The sequence below is a fragment of the Oncorhynchus tshawytscha genome, unplaced genomic scaffold (assembly GCF_018296145.1).
Source record: "Oncorhynchus tshawytscha isolate Ot180627B unplaced genomic scaffold, Otsh_v2.0 Un_contig_18431_pilon_pilon, whole genome shotgun sequence".
NCBI classification, from domain to species: domain Eukaryota; kingdom Metazoa; phylum Chordata; class Actinopteri; order Salmoniformes; family Salmonidae; genus Oncorhynchus; species Oncorhynchus tshawytscha.
Window position 1 is genome coordinate 60,001 of NW_024608965.1, and position 22,500 is coordinate 82,500.

At 48.3% G+C, this 22,500-nt stretch overlaps 1 protein-coding gene across 1 annotated transcript in view; it reads right to left on the minus strand.

The window, feature by feature from the left end:
* The window catches only part of LOC121844052 (pleckstrin homology domain-containing family G member 4B-like), a 42,532-nt gene extending 20,715 nt beyond the window's left edge, over positions 1-21,817 (minus strand). Inside the window, exons 1-7 of the mRNA XM_042313921.1 lie at positions 21,598-21,817; positions 20,964-21,087; positions 17,916-18,009; positions 7,519-7,605; positions 6,121-6,237; positions 1,090-1,188; positions 6-154 (exon numbers count right to left, since the gene is read on the minus strand). Coding sequence (XP_042169855.1) covers positions 6-154; positions 1,090-1,188; positions 6,121-6,237; positions 7,519-7,605; positions 17,916-18,009; positions 20,964-20,971 — 554 coding nt within the window. The 5' untranslated portion in view covers positions 20,972-21,087; positions 21,598-21,817. The remainder of the gene's footprint in view (positions 1-5; positions 155-1,089; positions 1,189-6,120; positions 6,238-7,518; positions 7,606-17,915; positions 18,010-20,963; positions 21,088-21,597) is intronic.
* Between the last annotated feature and the right edge of the window lie 683 nt (positions 21,818-22,500).

Here is a 22,500-nt window from a genome sequence, read left to right on the forward strand (position 1 = left end):
ATTACCTGTAGTCGTCTCTGAGGCTGACACTGGTTTCCTCTTTACGGAGGCGGGACAGGATGGCTCCGCCCTCCAGCTGTAATCTAGCCAATCGGCTGTCCTCCAGGACGGTGCACATCACACCCCTGTACCTGGCAAGTAACACCTGGGCCTCCTGGGGGGTGGGGGGTGAGGGGGAGAGTTAGTGTTTTATACACGTGTTGCACCACAAGTCAATTAATATGTTTTCTAAACTCTTCCACATACACCAAACACCCTTCCTAAACATTTCCTGTCCTGTAATTCAACTCTACCAGACCACTCCATTTCCTGTCCTGTAATTCAACTCTTCCTGACCACTCCATTTTCAACTCTACCAGACCACTCCATTTCCTGTCCTGTAATTCAACTCTACCAGACCACTCAATTTCCTGTCCTGTAATTCAATTCTACCAGACCACTCCACTTCCTGTCCTGTAATTCAACTCTACCTGACCACTCCATTTTCAACTCTACCAGACCACTCCATTTCCTGTCCTGTAATTCAACTCTACCAGACCACTCCATTTCCTGTCCTGTAATTCAACTCTACCAGACCACTCCATTTCCTGTCCTGTAATTCAACTCTACCAGACCACTCCACTTCCTGTCCTGTAATTCAACTCCACCAGACCACTCCATTTCCTGTCCTGTAATTCAACTCTACCAGACCACTCAATTTCCTGTCCTGTAATTCAACTCTACCAGACCACTCCACTTCCTGTCCTGTAATTCAACTCTACCAGACCACTCCATTTCCTGCCCTGTAATTCAACTCTACCAGACCACTCAATTTCCTGTCCTGTAATTCAATTCTACCAGACCACTCCATTTCCTGTCCTGTAATTCAACTCTACCAGACCACTCCACTTCCTGTATTTCAACTCTACCTGACCACTCCATTTCCTGTCCTGTAATTCAACTCTACCAGACCACTCCATTTCCTGTCCTGAAATTCAACTCTGGCAGGACAGTAGACTGACTACAGTACTATATTAACACGGTAGTTACCTCAGCAGTAGCAGGCAGGACAGCAGACTACAGACTAATGTATATTAACATGGTAGTTACCTCAGCAGTTGCAGGCAGGACAGCAGACTCCAGACCTGTGATGGTACTCTGCAGAAGGTTGACAGCGTCCTCACAGTGACTGGTTAGCTGTTCCAGTCTCTGAAACACCACCGTCAGAACAGAGACACACAGACACACTGTTCAACCACATGGAAGACAACTCTACAAAGACCGAGAGACAGACAGTCAGATAACTAAGCACAGACAACTTTAGTCATCTCCGGTAAGACACTCACAGCAGCACGTGGTTGCCATGGCGCCATAAAGCAGCCTAAACAGAGAGTTCTGCAAAGTTGGACATATTTTATTTAAAACTTTTTTTTTTTTTTTTTTTTTGGTTTAGTGTTGATTTTGTTTTTGATAAGTCATTGATTTGATTGGATATATCCGGTTGTTTTTACATGAGTTGCAGCACGGACGGCAGGTTGACTTGTCTGGTTTGGCTAGCTAGCTACCTGGCTAACGTTTGATGTATCTCAGCACTGACGGCAGGTTGACTTGTCTGGTTTGGCTAGCTAGCTACCTGGCTAACGTTTGATGTATCTCAGCACTGACGGCAGGTTGACTTGTCCGGTTTGGCTAGCTAGCTACCTGGCTAACGTTTGATGTATCTCAGCACTGACGGCAGGTTGACTTGTCGGTTTGGCTAGCTAGCTACCTGGCTAACGTTTGATGTATCTCAGCACTGACGGCAGGTTGACTTGTCGGTTTGGCTAGCTAGCTACCTGGCTAACGTTTGATGTATCTCAGCACTGACGGTAGGTTGACTTGTCGGTTTGGCTAGCTAGCTACCTGGCTAACGTTTGATGTATCTCAGCACTGACGGCAGGTTGACTTGTCTGGTTTGGCTAGCTAGCTACCTGGCTAACGTTTGATGTATCTCAGCACTGACGGCAGGTTGACTTGTCTGGTTTGGCTAGCTAGCTACCTGGCTAACGTTTGATGTATCTCAGCACTGACGGCAGGTTGACTTGTCGGTTTGGCTAGCTAGCTACCTGGCTAACGTTTGATGTATCTCAGCACTGACGGCAGGTTGACTTGTCTGGTTTGGCTAGCTAGCTACCTGGCTAACGTTTGATGTATCTCAGCACTGACGGCAGGTTGACTTGTCCGGTTTGGCTAGCTAGCTACCTGGCTAACGTTTGATGTATCTCAGCACTAACGGCAGGTTGACTTGTCTGGTTTGGCTAGCTAGCTACCTGGCTAACGTTTGATGTATCTCAGCACTGACGGCAGGTTGACTTGTCTGGTTTGGCTAGCTAGCTACCTGGCTAACGTTTGATGTATCTCAGCACTGACGGCAGGTTGACTTGTCTGGTTTGGCTAGCTAGCTACCTGGCTAACGTTTGATGTATCTCAGCACTGACGGCAGGTTGACTTGTCTGGTTTGGCTAGCTAGCTACCTGGCTAACGTTTGATGTATCTCAGCACTGACGGCAGGTTGACATGTTCGGTTTGGCTAGCTAGCTACCTGGCTAACGTTTGATGTATCTCAGCACTGACGGCAGGTTGACTTGTCTGGTTTGGCTAGCTAGCTACCTGGCTAACGTTTGATGTATCTCAGCACTGACGGCAGGTTGACTTGTCTGGTTTGGCTAGCTAGCTACCTGGCTAACGTTTGATGTATCTCAGCACTGACGGCAGGTTGACTTGTCGGTTTGGCTAGCTAGCTACCTGGCTAACGTTTGATGTATCTCAGCACTGACGGCAGGTTGACTTGTCTGGTTTGGCTAGCTAGCTACCTGGCTAACGTTTGATGTATCTCAGCACTGACGGCAGGTTGACATGTTCGGTTTGGCTAGCTAGCTACCTGGCTAACGTTTGATGTATCTCAGCACTGACGGCAGGTTGACTTGTCTGGTTTGGCTAGCTAGCTACCTGGCTAACGTTTGATGTATCTCAGCACTGACGGCAGGTTGACTTGTCCGGTTTGGCTAGCTAGCTACCTGGCTAACGTTTGATGTATCTCAGCACTGACGGCAGGTTGACTTGTCCGGTTTGGCTAGCTAGCTACCTGGCTAACGTTTGATGTATCTCAGCACTGACGGCAGGTTGACTTGTCTGGTTTGGCTAGCTAGCTACCTGGCTAACGTTTGATGTATCTCAGCACTGACGGCAGGTTGACTTGTCTGGTTTGGCTAGCTAGCTACCTGGCTAACGTTTGATGTATCTCAGCACGGCAGGTTGACTTGTCCGGTTTGGCTAGCTAGCTACCTGGCTAACGTTTGATGTATCTCAGCACTGACGGCAGGTTGACTTGTCTGGTTTGGCTAGCTAGCTACCTGGCTAACGTTTGATGTATCTCAGCACTGACGGCAGGTTGACTTGTCTGGTTTGGTTAGCTAGCTACCTGGCTAACGTTTGATGTATCTCAGCACTGACGGCAGGTTGACTTGTCTGGTTTGGCTAGCTAGCTACCTGGCTAACGTTTGATGTATCTCAGCACTGACGGCAGGTTGACTTGTCTGGTTTGGCTAGCTAGCTACCTGGCTAACGTTTGATGTATCTCAGCATGACGGTAGGTTGACTTGTCCGGTTTGGCTAGCTAGCTACCTGGCTAACGTTTGATGTATCTCAGCACTGACGGCAGGTTGACTTGTCTGGTTTGGCTAGCTAGCTACCTGGCTAACGTTTGATGTATCTCAGCACTGACGGCAGGTTGACTTGTCTGGTTTGGCTAGCTAGCTACCTGGCTAACGTTTGATGTATCTCAGCACTGACGGCAGGTTGACTTGTCTGGTTTGGCTAGCTAGCTACCTGGCTAACGTTTGATGTATCTCAGCACTGACGGCAGGTTGACTTGTCTGGTTTGGCTAGCTAGCTACCTGGCTAACGTTTGATGTATCTCAGCACTGACGGCAGGTTGACTTGTCCGGTTTGGCTAGCTAGCTACCTGGCTAACGTTTGATGTATCTCAGCACTGACGGCAGGTTGACTTGTCTGGTTTGGCTAGCTAGCTACCTGGCTAACGTTTGATGTATCTCAGCACTGACGGCAGGTTGACTTGTCTGGTTTGGCTAGCTAGCTACCTGGCTAACGTTTGATGTATCTCAGCACTGACGGCAGGTTGACTTGTCTGGTTTGGCTAGCTAGCTACCTGGCTAACGTTTGATGTATCTCAGCACTGACGGCAGGTTGACTTGTCCGGTTTGGCTAGCTAGCTACCTGGCTAACGTTTGATGTATCTCAGCACTGACGGCAGGTTGACTTGTCTGGTTTGGCTAGCTAGCTACCTGGCTAACGTTTGATGTATCTCAGCACTGACGGCAGGTTGACTTGTCTGGTTTGGCTAGCTAGCTACCTGGCTAACGTTTGATGTATCTCAGCACTGACGGTAGGTTGACTTGTCCGGTTTGGCTAGCTAGCTACCTGGCTAACGTTTGATGTATCTCAGCACTGACGGCAGGTTGACTTGTCCGGTTTGGCTAGCTAGCTACCTGGCTAACGTTTGATGTATCTCAGCACCGGCTGCTTGTTGATCAATGAGACCTGACTGCATTGTGTAAATGTCAGAGAGCTCGTAGTGAGGGTGACTACTGCTCTGGACTGATGTGTGGTGGGCTGTTGGCGCTGAAGAGCAGCACCAGAGGGAGCACCCACGTGGGTGATACATGTTAGATGTGGAGGTATGAATTCCAGGCTACAGAGAGGATGAGCTGAGGAAGATAGCAGGGTCAGCAAGCCATCTCCATCACCTGGCTACAACATCACCTATTTTCATCATCACCTAGCTTCACCATCACCTAGCTTCACCATCACCTATCTTCATCCACACCATCACCTAGCTTCGCCATCACCTAGCTTCACCATCATCTATCTTTACCATCACCATCACCTAGCATCACCATCACCTAGCTTCACCATCACCTAGCTTCACCATCACCTGGCTTCACCATCACCTGGCTTCACCATCACCTAGCTTCACCATCACCTAGCTTCACCATCACCTAGCTTCATCATCACCTAGCTTCACCATCACCTAGCTTCACCATCACCTAGCTTCATCATCACCTAGCTTCACCATCACCTAGCTTCACCATCACCTAGCTTCACCATCACCTATCTTCATCATCACCATCACCTGGCTTCACCATCACCTAGCTTCACCATCACCTATCTTCACCATCACCTAGCATCATCATCACCATCACCTAGCTTCACCATCACCTAGCTTCACCATCACCTGGCTTCACCATCACCTGGCTTCACCATCACCTAGCTTCACCATCACCTGGCTTCACCATCACCTAGCTTCACCATCACCAGGCTTCACCATCACCTAGCATCACCATCACCAGGCTTCACCATCACCTAGCATCACCATCACCAGGCTTCACCATCACCACCACCTAGCTCCACCATCACCTGGCTTCACCATCACCTAGCTTCACCATCACCTAGCTTCACCATCACCTAGCTTCACCATCACCATCACCTAGCATCACCATCACCAGGCTTCACCATCACCTAGCATCACCATCACCACCACCTAGCTTCACCATCACCTGGCTTCACCATCACCTAGCTTCACCATCAACTGGTCTCACCATCACCTAGCTTCACCATCACCTAGCTTCACCATTACCTATCTTCACCATCACCAGCTTCATCTTCACCATCACCTAGCTTCACCATCACCTAGCTTCACCATCACCCAGCATCACTATCACCTAGCTTCACCATCACCTAGCTTCACCATCACCTAGCTTCACCATCACCTATTTTCATTTTCACCATCACCTATCTTCACCATCACCTAGCTTCACCATCACCTATCTCCACCATCACCTATCTTCATCTTCACCATCACCTATCTCCACCATCACCAGGCTTCACCATCACCAGGCTTCACCATCACCTAGCTTCACCATCACCAGGCTTCACCATCACCTAGCTTCACCATCACCTAGCTTCACCATCACCCAGCATCACTATCACCTAGCTTCACCATCACCTGGTCTCACCATCACCTGGTCTCACCATCACCTGGTCTCACCATCACCTAGCTTCACCATCACCATCATATCTCACCGTTCTGAAGCAGACCCAGGCGCTGTGTGAAAAGGGGAAGGATCCATCAAACTCAGTAGGCAGCTGAGACACCTCCACATGCTTATAGAGAGACTTCAGAGAGGTCAACAACTCCACCTGGATAGAGAGGGGAGAAATAGGAGGAGGGGGAGAGAGAGCGAGAGAGCGAGAGACAGAGAGAGAGAGAGACAGAGAGAGAGAGAGAGAGACAGAGAGAGAGAGAGAGAGAGAGAGAGAGAGAGAGAGAGAGAGAGAGAGAGAGAGAGAGACAGAGAGAGAGCGAGAGACAGAGAGAGAGAGAGAGAGAGAGAGAGAGAGAGAGAGACAGAGAGAGAGAGAGAGACAGAGAGAGAGAGGGGAGAGATAGAGAGGAGGAGGAGGAGGGGAGAGAGAGAGGTGTGAGAGAGACAGAGGGAGGGGAGAGATAGGAGGAGGAGGGGAGAGAGAGAGGTGTGAGAGAGACAGAGGGAGGGAGAGAGAGAGAGAGAGAGAGAGAGAGAGAGAGAGAGAGGAGAGAGATAGGAGGAGGGGAGAGAGAGAGAGAGATAGAGAGATTGGAGGAAGACAGTAGACCAAAGACTAACCCTAACCCTAACCCTTACTGTAAAGGACACCTTGAGAAACCGTAGCTGTTACCACACAGAGTATTACTGTGAAGGACAGCGTGAGAAACCATAGCTGTTACCACACAGAGTATTACTGTGAGGGACACCTTGAGAAACCATAGCTGTTACTACACAGAGTATTACTGTGAAGGACACCTTGAGAAACCATAGCTGTTACTACACAGAGTATTACTGTGAGGGTAGGACTGTGTTCCTGTATAGACTTAGTGAACACAGAGTATTACTGTGAAGGACGCCTTGAGTAACCATAGCTGTTACCACACAGAGTATTACTGTGAGGGACACCTTGAGAAACCATAGCTGTTACCACACAGAGTATTACTGTGAAGGACACCTTGAGAAACCATAGCTGTTACTACACAGAGTATTACTGTGAGGGACACCTTGAGAAACCATAGCTGTTACTACACAGAGTATTACTGTGAAGGAGGCCTTGAGAAACCATAGCTGTTACTACACAGAGTATTACTGTGAAGGACGCCTAGGGTTTCTCCAGGTGTAGAACCAGGTCTCTGTGTTACCTGTATGGCTGAGGGTTTCTCCAGGCGTAGAACCAGGTCTCTGTGTTACCTGTATGGCTGAGGGTTTCTCCAGGTGTAGAACCAGGTCTATGTGTGTTACCTGTATGGCTGAGGGTTTCTCCAGGCGTAGAACCAGGTCTCTGTGTTACCTGTATGGCTGAGGGTTTCTCCAGGTGTAGAACCAGGTCTATGTGTGTTACCTGTATGGCTGAGGGTTTCTCCAGGTGTAGAACCAGGTCTATGTGTGTTACCTGTACGGCTGAGGGTTTCTCCAGGCGTAGAACCAGGTCTCTATCAGCCAGTAACAGGACAGTGTAGATACAGCCGGGCAAAGCATCCTGTCAGGGAGAGAGAGAGACAGAGAACAAGAGACAGATCAGTAGAATAAAAGACAAGCAGATGAAGCTGTCTCAACAACAGACAACATGGGTAGGAGTTGACAGGTGAAGCTGTCTAAACAACAGACAACATGGGTAGGAGTTGACAGGTGAAGCTGTCTCAACAACAGACAACATGGGTAGGAGTTGACAGGTGAAGCTGTCTAAACAACAGACAACATGGGTAGGAGTTGACAGGTGAAGCTGTCTAAACAACAGACAACATGGGTAGGAGTTGGCAGGTGAAGCTGTCTAAACAACAATTTTATTTTTTTATTTACTGACTGAATGACTGACTTGTAATCCACCTTGCTGAGGTCAGCCTGCTTCATTCATGCACGCACACACACACGCGTGCGCACGCTCACACACACACACACACACACACACACACACACACACACACACACACACACACACACACACACACACACAAATCCTTAGGAAGGGGGTGAATAGAATCCGTAACCTTGATAAACTAACCGTTTGTTCTGAGCAAACATCACCTCAGCAGAATCAAACTCCTACACACCCAGACTAACATGAACCCCCTCCACCCCCTCCTTCCTCTCCCCCTTAATGCAGATTGCAACATTAACCCCATCCACCCCCTCCTTCCTCTCTCTCTTAATGCAGATTACTACATTAACCCCCACCACCCGCTCCTTCCTCTCCCCCTTAATGCAGATTGCTACATTAACCCCCTCCACCCCCTCCTTCCTCTCCCCCTTAATGCAGATTGCTACATTAACCCCCTCCACCCCATCCTTCCTCTCCCCTTAATGCAGATTGCTACATTAACCCCCTCCACCCCCTCCTTCCTCCCCTTAATGCAGAATGCTACATTAACCCCCTCCACCCTCTCCCCCTTAAGGCAGATTGCTACATTAACCCCCTCCACCCTCTCCCCCTTAAGGCAGATTGCTACATTAACCCCCTCCACCCCCTCCTTCCTCCCCTTAAGGCAGATTGCTACATTAACCCCCTTCCTCTCCCCTTAATGCAGAATGCTACATTAACCCCCTCCACCCTCTCCCCTTAATGCAGAATGCTACATTAACCCCCTCCTTCCTCCCCCTTAATGCAGAATGCTACATTAACCCCCTCCACCCTCTCCCCCTTAAGGCAGATTGCTACATTAACCCCCTCCACCCTCTCCCCCTTAAGGCAGATTGCTACATTAACCCCCTCCACCCTCTCCCCCTTAAGGCAGATCGCTACATTAACCCCCTCCACCCCTCCTTCCTCCCCTTAATGCAGAATGCTACATTAACCCCCTCCTTCCTCTCCCCCTTAAGGCAGATTGCTACATTAACCCCCTCCACCCCCTCCTTCCTCCCCCTTAATGCAGATTGCTACATTAACCCCTCTACCCCATTAACCCCCTCCTTCCTCTCCCCCTTAATGCAGAATGCTACATTAACCCCCCTCCTTCCTCTCCCCTTAATGCAGAATGCTACATTAACCCCCTCCTTCCTCTCCCCTTAATGCAGATTGCTACATTAACCCCTCTACCCCATCCACCCCTCCTTCCCTCTCCCCTTAATGCAGATTGCTACATTAACCCCCTCTACCCCATCCACCCCCTCCTTCCTCTCCCCCTTAATGCAGATTGCTACATTAACCCCCTCCACCCCCTCCCCCTTAATGCAGATTGCTACATTAACCCCCTCTACCCCATCCACCCCCTCCTTCCTCTCCCCCTTAATGCAGATTGCTACATTAACCCCCTCCACCCCCTCCCCTTAATGCAGATTGCTACATTAACCCCTCCACCCCCTCCTTCCTCTCCCCCTTAATGCAGAATGCTACATTAACTGGCTGTGCAGTCACTTCAGTGCAACAGGAAACATAATACTGTTTCTACCTCATTTGCCAACTGTCAAACTGTACAGAGGCTTTATGGCATCGAGTCAAATATCCCAAACAACCTGGTGTTCTGTGTGCCACGTTTACACTGATCTGGGTACTGTTGTTATCTATTACCGACCTGTCAACATCACTAACACTGATCTGGGTACTGTTGTTATCTATTACCGACCTGTCAACATCACTAACACTGATCTGGGTACTGTTGTTATCTATTACCCGACCTGTCAACATAACTAACACTGATCTGGGTACTGTTGTTATCTATTACCGACCTGTCAACATCACTAACACTGATCTAGGTACTGTTGTTATCTATTACCGACCTGTCAACATAACTAATCAACATAACTAACACTGATCTACCGACCTGTCAACATCACTAACACTGATCTGGGTACTGTTGTTATCTATTACCGACCTGTCAACATAACTAACACTGATCTGGATACTGTAGTTATCTATTACCGACCTGTCAACATAACTAATCAACATAACTAACACTGATCTACCGACCTGTCAACATAACTAACACTGATTTAGACAATATTAATAACAAAGACTGACCTAGAATCAGACAAAACAGTATAAACCCTGACTAGTTGCTCTGCTGGGTGATAAATACGGACCTAGAATCAGACAAAACAGTATAAACCCTGACTAGTTGCTCTGCTGGGTGATAAAGACTGACCTAGAATCAGACAAAACAGTATAAACCCTGACTAGTTGCTCTGCTGGGTGATAAAGACTGACCTAGAATCAGACAAAACAGTATAAACCCTGACTAGTTGCTCTGCTGGGTGATAAATACGGACCTAGAATCAGACAAAACAGTATAAACCCTGACTAGTTGCTCTGCTGGGTGATAAAGACTGACCTAGAATCAGACAAAACAGTATAAACCCTGACTAGTTGCTCTGCTGGGTGATAAAGACTGACCTAGAATCAGACAAAACAGTATAAACCCTGACTAGTTGCTCTGCTGGGTGATAAATACGGACCTAGAATCAGACAAAACAGTATAAACCCTGACTAGTTGCTCTGCTGGGTGATAAAGACTGACCTAGAATCAGACAAAACAGTATAAACCCTGACTAGTTGCTCTGCTGGGTGATAAATACGGACCTAGAATCAGACAAAACAGTATAAACCCTGACTAGTTGCTCTGCTGGGTGATAAAGACTGACCTAGAATCAGACAAAACAGTATAAACCCTGACTAGTTGCTCTGCTGGGTGATAAATACGGACCTAGAATCAGACAAAACAGTATAAACCCTGACTAGTTGCTCTGCTGGGTGATAAAGACTGACCTAGAATCAGACAAAACAGTATAAACCCTGACTAGTTGCTCTGCTGGGTGATAAATACGGACCTAGAATCAGACAAAACAGTATAAACCCTGACTAGTTGCTCTGCTGGGTGATAAAGACTGACCTAGAATCAGACAAAACAGTGAACTACAGTAGCAGGTCTGGTCCCCTGTGTAAACATGTACAATGCTCTTCAGGAGAAAGAGCCTGTGTGTGTGTGTGTGTGTGTGTGTGTGTGTGTGTGTGTGTGTGTGTGTGTATGTGTGTGTGTGTGTGTGTGTGTGTGTGTGTTTTCTCATGTGACTCATGGGGCTCAGTAAAATATGAGTCAGATTTTATTTATTTATTTAACCTTTATTTAACCAGGCAAGTCAGTTAAGAACAAATTCTTACAATGGCAGCCTACCCCGGCCTACGGACTACCCCGTCCTACCCCGGCCTAAGGACTACCCCGTCCTACCCCGGCCTACCCTGTCCTACCCCGGCCTACGGACTACCCCGTCCTAACCTGTCCTACCCCGTCCTACCCCGGCCTACCCCGGCCTACCCTGTCCTACCCCGGCCTACGGACTACCCCGGCCTACCCTGTCCTACCCCGGCCTACGGACTACCCCGTCCTAACCTGTCCTACCTCGTCCTACCCCGGCCTACGGCCTACCCCGTCCTACCCCGTCCTACCCCGGCCAAACCCGGACAACGCTAAAGGTTAATATATATGTGAAATATACTCTTCTAAAATATAGATGCAACAATTTCAAGTTTTTACTGAGTTACAGTTCATATAAAGAAATAAGTCTAACCTGACCGTAATACCCTGTATATAGCCTCCACATTGACTCTGTACCGTAATACCCTGTATATAGCCTCCACATTGACTCTGTACCGTAATACCCTGTATATAGCCTCCACATTGACTCTGTACCGTAATAACCTGTATATAGCCTCCACATTGACTCTGTACCGTAATACCCTGTATATAGCCTCCACATTGACTCTGTACCGTAATACCCTGTATATAGCCTCCACATTGACTCTGTACTGTAATACCCTGTATATAGCCTCCACATTGACTCTGTACCGTAATACCCTGTATATAGCCTCCACATTGACTCTGTACCGTAATACCCTGTATATAGCCTCCACATTGACTCTGTACCGTAATACCCTGTATATAGCCTCCACATTGACTCTGTACCGTAATAACCTGTATATAGCCTCCACATTGACTCTGTACCGTAATACCCTGTATATAGCCTCCACTTTGACTATGTACCGTAATACCCTGTATATAGCCTCCACATTGACTCTGTACTGTAATACCCTGTATATAGCCTCCACATTGACTCTGTACCGTAATACCCTGTATATAGCCTCCACATTGACTCTGTACCGTAATACCCTGTATATAGCCTCCACATTGACTCTGTACCGTAATACCCTGTATATAGTCTCCACATTGACTCTGTACCGTAATACCCTGTATATAGCCTCCACATTGACTCTGTACCGTAATACCCTGTATATAGCCTCCACATTGACTCTGTACTGGTACCCCCTGTATATAGCCTCCACATTGACTCTGTACCGTAACACCCTGTATATAGCCTCCACATTGACTCTGTACCGGTACCCCCTGTATATAGTCTCCACATTGACTCTGTACCGGTACCCCCTGTATATAGCCTCCACATTGACTCTGTACCGTAACACCCTGTCTATAGCCTCCACATTGACTCTGTACCGTAATACCCTGTATATAGCCTCCACATTGACTCTGTACCGTAATAACCTGTATATAGCCTCCACATTGACTCTGTACCGTAATACCCTGTATATAGCCTCCACATTGACTCTGTACCGTAATACCCTGTATATAGCCTCCACATTGACTCTGTACCGTAACACCCTGTATATAGCCTCCACATTGACTCTGTACCGGTACCCCTGTATATAGTCTCCACATTGACTCTGTACCGTACCCCCTGTATATAGCCTCCACATTGACTCTGTACCGGTACACCCTGTATATAGCCTCCACATTGACTCTGTACCGTAATACCCTGTATATAGTCTCCACATTGACTCTGTACCGTAATACCCTGTATATAGTCTCCACACTGACTCTGTACCGTAATACCCTGTATATAGTCTCCACATTGACTCTGTACCGGTACCCCCTGTATATAGCCTCCACATTGACTCTGTACCGTAATACCCTGTATATAGCCTCCACATTGACTCTGTACCGTAATACCCTGTATATAGCCTCCACATTGACTCTGTACCGGTACCCCTGTATATAGTCTCCACATTGACTCTGTACCGGTACCCCTGTATATAGCCTCCACATTGACTCTGTACCGTAACACCCTGTCTATAGCCTCCACATTGACTCTGTACCGTAATACCCTGTATATAGCCTCCACATTGACTCTGTACCGTAATAACCTGTATATAGCCTCCACATTGACTCTGTACCGTAATACCCTGTATATAGCCTCCACATTGACTCTGTACCGTAATAACCTGTATATAGCCTCCACATTGACTCTGTACCGTAACACCCTGTATATAGCCTCCACATTGACTCTGTACCGGTACCCCCTGTATATAGTCTCCACATTGACTCTGTACCGTACCCCCTGTATATAGCCTCCACATTGACTCTGTACCGGTACACCCTGTATATAGCCTCCACATTGACTCTGTACCGTAATACCCTGTATATAGTCTCCACATTGACTCTGTACCGTAATACCCTGTATATAGTCTCCACACTGACTCTGTACCGTAATACCCTGTATATAGTCTCCACATTGACTCTGTACCGGTACCCCCTGTATATAGCCTCCACATTGACTCTGTACCGTAATACCCTGTATATAGCCTCCACACTGACTCTGTACCGTAATACCCTGTATATAGTCTCCACATTGACTCTGTACCGTAATACCCTGTATATAGCCTCCACACTGACTCTGTACCGTAATACCCTGTATATAGCCTCCACATTGACTCTGTACCGGTACCCCTGTATATAGTCTCCACATTGACTCTGTACCGTAATACCCTGTATATAGCCTCCACATTGACTCTGTACCGTAACACCCTGTATATAGCCTCCACATTGACTCTGTACCGGTACCCCCTGTATATAGTCTCCACATTGACTCTGTACCGGTACCCCCTGTATATAGCCTCCACATTGACTCTGTACCGTAACACCCTGTATATAGCCTCCACATTGACTCTGTACCGTAATACCCTGTATATAGCCTCCACATTGACTCTGTACCGTAATACCCTGTATATAGCCTCCACATTGACTCTGTACCGTAATACCCTGTATATAGCCTCCACATTGACTCTGTACCGTAATACCCTGTATATAGCCTCCACATTGACTCTGTACTGGTACCCCCTGTATATAGCCTCCACATTGACTCTGTACCGGTACCCCCTGTATATAGCCTCCACATTGACTCTGTACCGTAATACCCTGTATATAGCCTCCACATTGACTCTGTACCGTAATACCCTGTATATAGCCTCCACATTGACTCTGTACTGGTACCCCTGTATATAGCCTCCACATTGACTCTGTACCGTAATACCCTGTATATGGCCGGCGCATTTGACAAAGAACATTTGATAAGATTTGAAGTCAACTGAATTCAATTCATTAGGCCTAATCTATGGATTTCACATGACTGGGCAGGGGCGCAGGGCCTTAGAGGCCATAGGTCCACTCACTGGGGAGCCAGGGTCCACCCACTGGGGAGCCAGGGTCCACCTACTGGGGGAGCCAGGGCCCACTCACTGGGGGAGCCAGGGTCCACCCACTGGGGGAGCCAGGGTCCACCCACTGGGGAGCCAGGGCCCACCCACTGGGGGAGCCAGGGTCCACCCACTGGGGAGCCAGGGTCCACCCACTGGGGAGCCAGGGTCCACCTACTGGGGAGCCAGGGCCCACTCATTGGGGGAGCCAGGGTCCACCCACTGGGGGAGCCAGGCCCAGCCAATCAGAATGAGTTTTCCCCACAAAAGGGCTTTACTACAGACAGAAATCCAAATTGACATGAGACCAAATCATGTCCACCATCGAACAAACAGGAGAAAACAGGAATCAAATTGTCCACAGTGACCATCAAAGCAGCCATTGTGGTCAAATCAATTAGTGAACAATGTATCAAAGCCAGAGACTGTGGCCAGGCCAGGATAGGGCCAGTACTGGTCTAAAGTAGAGCACTACGAAGGGAATAGGGTGCCATTTGGGACACAGTCGAGGTGTCAGGCCCTTAGACCCAGTAATAAGATGATGCTATGTGGAGACATTGTGTGTTGGGGAGGGGGAGGGGGTCCGTGGAGGCTATTCCCTGTGGGACCAGGAGGTCTGGTGAGGGGCTTCATTAAGGGATGGACCTCTGTGGCTGAGGGTGATAACCCTGCTCAACTGTCATTGTTAGCAGTGACCTGGAATGGAGGGAAGGACACATGTGTTCTAGAACCCTCACAACATCAGACAGACAGACGGAGCACTCACCATGTTCTAGAACCCTCACAACATCAGACAGACGGAGCACTCACCATGTTCTAGAACCCTCACAACATCAGACAGACAGACGGAGCACTCACCATGTTCTAGAACCCTCACAACATCAGACAGACGGAGCACTCACCATGTTCTAGAACCCTCACAATATCAGACAGACGGAGCACTCACCATGTTCTAGAACCCTCACAACATCAGACAGATGGAGCACTCACCATGTTCTAGAACCCTCACAAAACCAGACAGACAGACGGAGCACTCAGAGGTTCTCTAAATGACATTGTAGAGAAAATGACTGAAGCTAACAGTGTTGTTGTGTCCCGGTGTCTGACACTACCGTAGCTTCAAGAGACAACTTGAACAGAGCAGAGTGATTATACACAGAACTGCATGGCAGTAATGAAGTCCTCTCACAGTCTATTCCTACTGAAATGGAGACGGAGTGGAGGCTGCAGGGTACCCACTAGACAACCACCAAGTGGAACGGTTGGAGGACAAAGGCATCCTGATTACAAACAGACTCCATGACCACAACGAGCTGTTTCTACATTTAACAGACTCTTTGATCCAGAGAGACTTCGTTCAATCATCAAGTTTGCGGACGACACAACAGTGGTAGGCTTGATTACCAACAACGACGAGACGGCCTACAGGGAGGAGGTGAGGGCCCTCGGAGTGTGGTGTCAGGAAAATAACCTCACACTCAACGTCAACAAAACTAAGGAGATGATTGTGGACTTCAGGAAACAGCAGAGGGAACACCCCCCCATCCACATCAATGGAACAGTAGTGGAGAGGGTAGAAAGTTTTAAGTTCCTCGGCATACACATCACAGATAAACTGAATTGGTCCACTCACACAGACAGCATCGTGAGGAAGGCGCAGCAGCGCCTCTTCAACCTCAGGAGGCTGAAGAAATTTGGCTTGTCACCAAAAGCTCTCACAAACTTCTACAGATGCACAATCGAGAGCATCCTGGCAGGCTGTATCACCGCCTGGTATGGCAACTGCACCGCCCTCAACCGTAAGGCTCTCCAGAGGGTAGTGAGGTCTGCACAACGCATCACCGGGGGCAAACTACCTGCCCTCCAGGACACCTACACCACCCGATGCTACAGGAAGGCCATAAAGATCATCAAGGACAACTGCCTATTCACCCCGCTGTCATCCAGAAGGCGAGGTCAGTACAGGTGCATCAAAGCTGGGACCGAGAGACTGAAAAACAGCTTCTATCTCAAGGCCATCAGACTGTTAAACAGCCACCACTAACATTGAGTGGCTGCTGCCAACACACTGTCAATGACACTGACTCTACTCCAGCCACTTTAATAATGGGAATTGATGGGAAATGATGTAAATATATCACGAGCCACTTTAAACAATGCTACCTTATATAATCACTAGCCACTTTAACTATGCCACTTGGTTTACATACTCATCTCATATGTATATACTGTACTCGATATCATCTACTGTATCTTGCCTATGCTGCTCTGTACCATCACTCATTCATATATCCTTATGTACATATTCTTTATCACCTTACACTGTGTATAAGACAGTAGTTTTTTGGAATTGTTAGTTAGATTACTTGTTGGTTATTACTGCATTGTCGGAACTAGAAGCACAAGCATTTCGCTACACTCGCATTAACATCTGCTAACCATGTGTATGTAACAAATAAAATTTGATTTGATTTGATTTGACTTTACAGTAGAGAGTCATTTAACAGACTCTCTGATCCAGAGAGACTTACAGTAGAGAGTCATTTAACAGACTCTCTGATCCAGAGAGACTTACAGTAGAGAGTCATTAACAGACTCTCTGTTCCAGAGAGACTTACAGTAGTGAGTACATACATGTTTATACTGGTCTCCTGTGGGAATCGAACCCACAACCCTGACGTTGCAAGAGCCATGCTGCACCAACTGAACCACACAGGACCTGAGTTGTTCCTTTCACCAGAACCTGTTCCCTGGTTTCCTGTTCCCTGGTTTCCTGTTCCCTGGTTTCCTGTTTGACCGTGTCTGTAAACACTGTCCCCTGGTTTCCTGTTCCCTGGTTTCCTGTTTGCCTGTGTCTGTAAACACTGTTCCCTGGTTTCCTGTTCCCTGGTTTCCTGTTTGACTGTGTCTGTAAACACTGTTCCCTGGTTTCCTGTTCCCTGGTTTCCTGTTTGACTGTGTCTGTAAACACTGTTTCCTGGTTTCCTGTTCCCTGGTTTCCTGTTCCCTGGTTTCCTGTTTGACTGTGTCTGTAAACACTGTTCCCTGGTTTCCTGTTCCCTGGTTTCCTGTTCCCTGGTTTCCTGTTTGACTGTGTCTGTAAACACTGTTTCCTGGTTTCCTGTTCCCTGGTTTCCTGTTCCCTGGTTTCCTGTTTGACTGTGTCTGTAAACACTGTTCCCTGGTTTCCTGTTCCCTGGTTTCCTGTTTGACTGTGTCTGTAAACACTGTTCCCTGGTTTCCTGTTCCCTGGTTTCCTGTTTGACTGTGTCTGTAAACACTGTTTCCTGGTTTCCTGTTTGCCCGTGTCTTACCTGAAGTATGTTGAAGGCACTGAACAGAGCGGGGACAGGGGAGCACCGCCGGGAGTCCACCAGGACTGTCAACCCTAGGGAACGCACCTCCTTCCTGTAACACACAGGATATGACATCAGAGACAGAGACTCAGGACACAACAGTAAGCTTTCAGCACTGTTCAAGCTATCAGAACCGTAGTGTCAGGAGCTATCAGAACCGTAGTGTCAGGAGCTATCAGAACCGTAGTGTCAGGAGCTATCAGAACCGTAGTATCAGGAGCTATCAGAACCGTAGTGTCAGGAGCTATCAGAACCGTAGTGTCAGGAGCTATCAGAACCATAGTGTCAGGAGATATCAGAACCATAGTGTCAGGAGCTATCAGAACCGTAGTGTCAGGAGCTATCAGAACCATAGTGTCAGGAGCAATCAGCACCGTAGTGTCAGGAGCTATCAGAACCGTAGTGTCAGGAGCTATCAGAACCGTAGTGTCAGGAGCTATCAGAACCGTAGTGTCAGGAGATATCAGAACCGTAGTGTCAGGAGCTATCAGAACCGTAGTGTCAGGAGCTATCAGAACCATAGTGTCAGGAGCTATCAGAACGGTAGTGTCAGGAGCTATCAGAACCGTAGTGTCAGGAGCTATCAGAACCATAGTGTCAGGAGCTATCAGAACCGTAGTGTCAGGACCGTAGTGTCAGGAGCTATCAGAACCATAGTGTCAGGAGATATCAGAACCGTAGTGTCAGGAGCTATCAGAACCATAGTGTCAGGAGATATCAGAACCATAGTGTCAGGAGCTATCAGAACCATAGTGTCAGGAGCTATCAGAACCGTAGTGTCAGGAGCTATCAGAACCGTAGTGTCAGGAGCTATCAGAACCGTAGTGTCAGGAGCTATCAGAACCGTAGTGTCAGGAGCTATCAGAACCGTAGTGTCAGGAGCTATCAGAACCGTAGTGTCAGGAGCTATCAGAACCGTAGTAGTGTCAGGAGCTATCAGAACCGTAGTGTCAGAACCGTAGTAGTGTCAGGAGCTATCAGAACCGTAGTGTCAGAACCGTAGTGTCAGGAGCTATCAGAACCGTAGTGTCAGAACCGTGGTGTCAGGAGCTATCAGAACCGTAGTGTCAGGAGATATCAGAACCGTAGTGTCAGAACCGTAGTGTCAGGAGCTATCAGAACCGTAGTGTCAGGAGCTATCAGAACCGTAGTGTCAGGAGCTATCAGAACCGTAGTGTCAGGAGATATCAGAACCGTAGTGTCAGAACCGTAGTGTCAGGAGCTATCAGAACCGTAGTGTCAGGAGCTATCAGAACCGTAGTGTCAGGAGCTATCAGAACCGTAGTGTCAGGAGCTATCAGAACCGTAGTGTCAGGAGCTATCAGAACCGTAGTGTCAGGAGCTATCAGAACCGTAGTGTCAGGAGCTATCAGAACCGTAGTGTCAGCAGCTATCAGAACCGTAGTGTCAGCAGCTATCAGAACCATAGTGTCAGGAGCTATCAGAACCATAGTGTCAGGAGCTATCAGAACCGTAGTGTCAAAACCGTAGTGTCAGCAGCTATCAGAACCATAGTGTCAGATCCGTAGTGTCAGGATATATCAGAACCGTAGTGTCAGAAGCTATCAGAACCGTAGTGTCAGGAGCTATCAGAACCATAGTGTCAGGAGCTATCAGAACCGTAGTGTCAGGAGCTATCAGAACCGTAGTGTCCAAAGCTATCAGAACCGTAGTGTCCGAAGCTATCAGAACCGTAGTGTCAGAACCGTAGTGTCAGGAGCTATCAGAACCGTAGAGTCAGAACCGTAGTGTCAGGAGCTGTCAGAACCGTAGTGTCAGGAGCTATCAGAACCATAGTGTCAGGAGCTATCAGAACCATAGTGTCAGAACCGTAGTGTCAGGAGCTATCAGAACCGTAGTGTCAGGAGCTATCAGAACCATAGTGTCAGGAGCTATCAGAACCGTAGTGTCAGGAGCTATCAGAACCATAGTGTCAGGAGCTATCAGAACCATAGTGTCAGGAGCTATCAGAACCATAGCGTCAGAACCGTAGTGACAGGAGCTATCAGAACCGTAGTGTCAGAACCGTAGTGTCAGGAGCTATCAGAACCGTAGTGTCAGGAGATATCAGAACCATAGTGTCAGGAGCTATCAGAACCGTAGTGTCAAGAGCTATCAGAACCGAGATATCAGAACCGTAGTGTCAGGACCGTAGTGTCAGGTGATATCAGAACCGTAGTGTCAGGAGCTATCAGAACCAGTGTCAGAACCGTAGTGTTAGAAGCTATCAGAACCGTTGTGTCAGGAGCTATCAGAACCATAGTGTCAGGAGCTATCAGAACCGTAGTGTCAGGAGTTATCAGAACCATAGTGTCAGGAGCTATCAGAACCGTAGTGTCAGGAGTTATCAGAACCATAGTGTCAGGAGCTATCAGAACCATAGTGTCAGGAGCTATCAGAACCGTAGTGTCAGGAGCTATCAGAACCATAGTGTCAGGAGCTATCAGAACCGTAGTGTCAGGAGCTATCAGAACCATAGTGTCAGGAGCTATCAGAACCTTAGTGTCAGGAGCTATCAGAACCATAGTGTCAGGAGATATCAGAACCGTAGTGTCAGGAGCTATCAGAACCGTAGTGTCAGGAGATATCAGAACCGTAGTGTCAGGAGCTATCAGAACCGTAGTGTCAGGAGATATCAGAACCGTAGTGTCAGGAGATATCAGAACCGTAGTGTCAGGAGCTATCAGAACCGTAGTGTCAGGAGATATCAGAACCGTAGTGTCAGGAGCTATCAGAACCATAGTGTCAGGAGATATCAGAACCGTAGTGTCAGGAGCTATCAGAACCGTAGTGTCAGGAGATATCAGAACCGTAGTGTCAGGAGCTATCAGAACCGTAGTGTCAGAGCCATAGTGTCAGGAGCTATCAGAACCGTAGTGTCAGGGAAAAAGTAAAAACCAGTAGGACGGTGGAACACGAGGGCCTGAGTTGGAGTCTACACCCCTAACCTACCTGTCTGTCTGTCTGTGTGCTCAGATCTGTCTGTGTGTGTGTGTGTAACAGTACCTGAGCATTGTGTAGTAGTAGACCAGGATTCTGACCAGTTCTCCACAGTTACAGCTGGGGTTCAACCAGCCGGTGTTCCTTGTGGTCACGGTCACCAGGGCTCGACCTCCCCTATCTCTTGTTCCTGAGACAAACACACAAACAGGACGTCTAGCGCGTGGTAGAAACTGGTCTCAGATCAGATCACGTTTTACCAGTGACACAGCTAGTCACATCAAGACAGAATCACCGTGGTAGAAACTGGTCTCAGATCAGATCGTGTTTTTACCAGTGACACAGCTAGTCACATCAAGACAGAACCACCGTGGTAGAAACTGGTCTCAGATCAGATCACGTTTTTACCAGTGACACAGCTAGTCACATCAAGACAGAATCACCGTGGTAGAAACTGGTCTCAGATCAGATCATGTTTTTGACCAGCTAGTCACATCAAGACAGAATCACCGTGGTAGAAACTGGTCTCAGATCATGTTTTACCAGTGACACAGCTAGTCACATCAAGACAGAATCACCGTGGTAGAAACTGGTCTCAGATCAGATCAGACAGAATCACCGTTACCTCCTCAAACCAGCCTGGTTGGACATGACATATAACATCTTGTGTGTTTCCACAGATGTGGGCTGTTCTACTCACCAGGCAGACAGAGCACCCCAGAACTGAGGACAGCAGCATTGATGTTGTGGGCCTCTGTCAGTGTCTGGGACTTAGGAAAGACTGAAGACTGGGAGCACTGGCTGGACTGGGAGTAGGACCTGGTTAACTGGGCTGGGGACTGGGTTAACTGGGCTGGGGACTGGGTTAACTGGGCTGGGGACTGGGTTAACTGGGCTGGGGACTGGGTTAACTGGGCTGGGGACTGGGTTAACTGGGCTGGGGACCGGGTTAACTGGGCTGGGGACTGGGTTAACTGGGCTGGGGACTGGGTTAACTGGGCTGGGGACTGGGTTAACTGGGCTGGGGACTGGGTTAACTGGGCTGGGGAATGGGTTAACTGGCTGGACTGGGAGTGGGGACCTGGTTAACTGGGCTGGGGACTGGGTTAACTGGGCTGGGGACTGGGTTAACTGGGCTGGGGACTGGGTTAACTGGGCTGGGGACTGGGTTAACTGGCTGGACAGGGAGTAGGACCTGGTTAACTGGGCTGGGGACTGGGTTAACTGGCTGGACTGGGCTGGGGACTGGGTTAACTGGGCTGGGGACTGGGTTAACTGGGCTGGGGACTGGGTTAACTGGGCTGGGGACTGGGTTAACTGGGCTGGGGACTGGGTTAACTGGGCTGGGGGCTGGTGGAGCTGGGCTGGGGTCCGTTGTAGTTCTGCCTCTCTGTGGTTAGTTTCAGTGGATGGCTTGTCCATGGAACAGGATTTTAACACAGGTTCCTCTGGCTGAATGCGGCCTGGATGGAGATAGAGATAGATAGATAGATAGAGATATAGATAGATAGAGATATAGATAGAGAGAGAGAGAGAGAGAGAGAGAGAGAGAGATAGAGAGAGAGAGAGAGATAGACAGACAGATAGATAGAGAGAGAGAGAG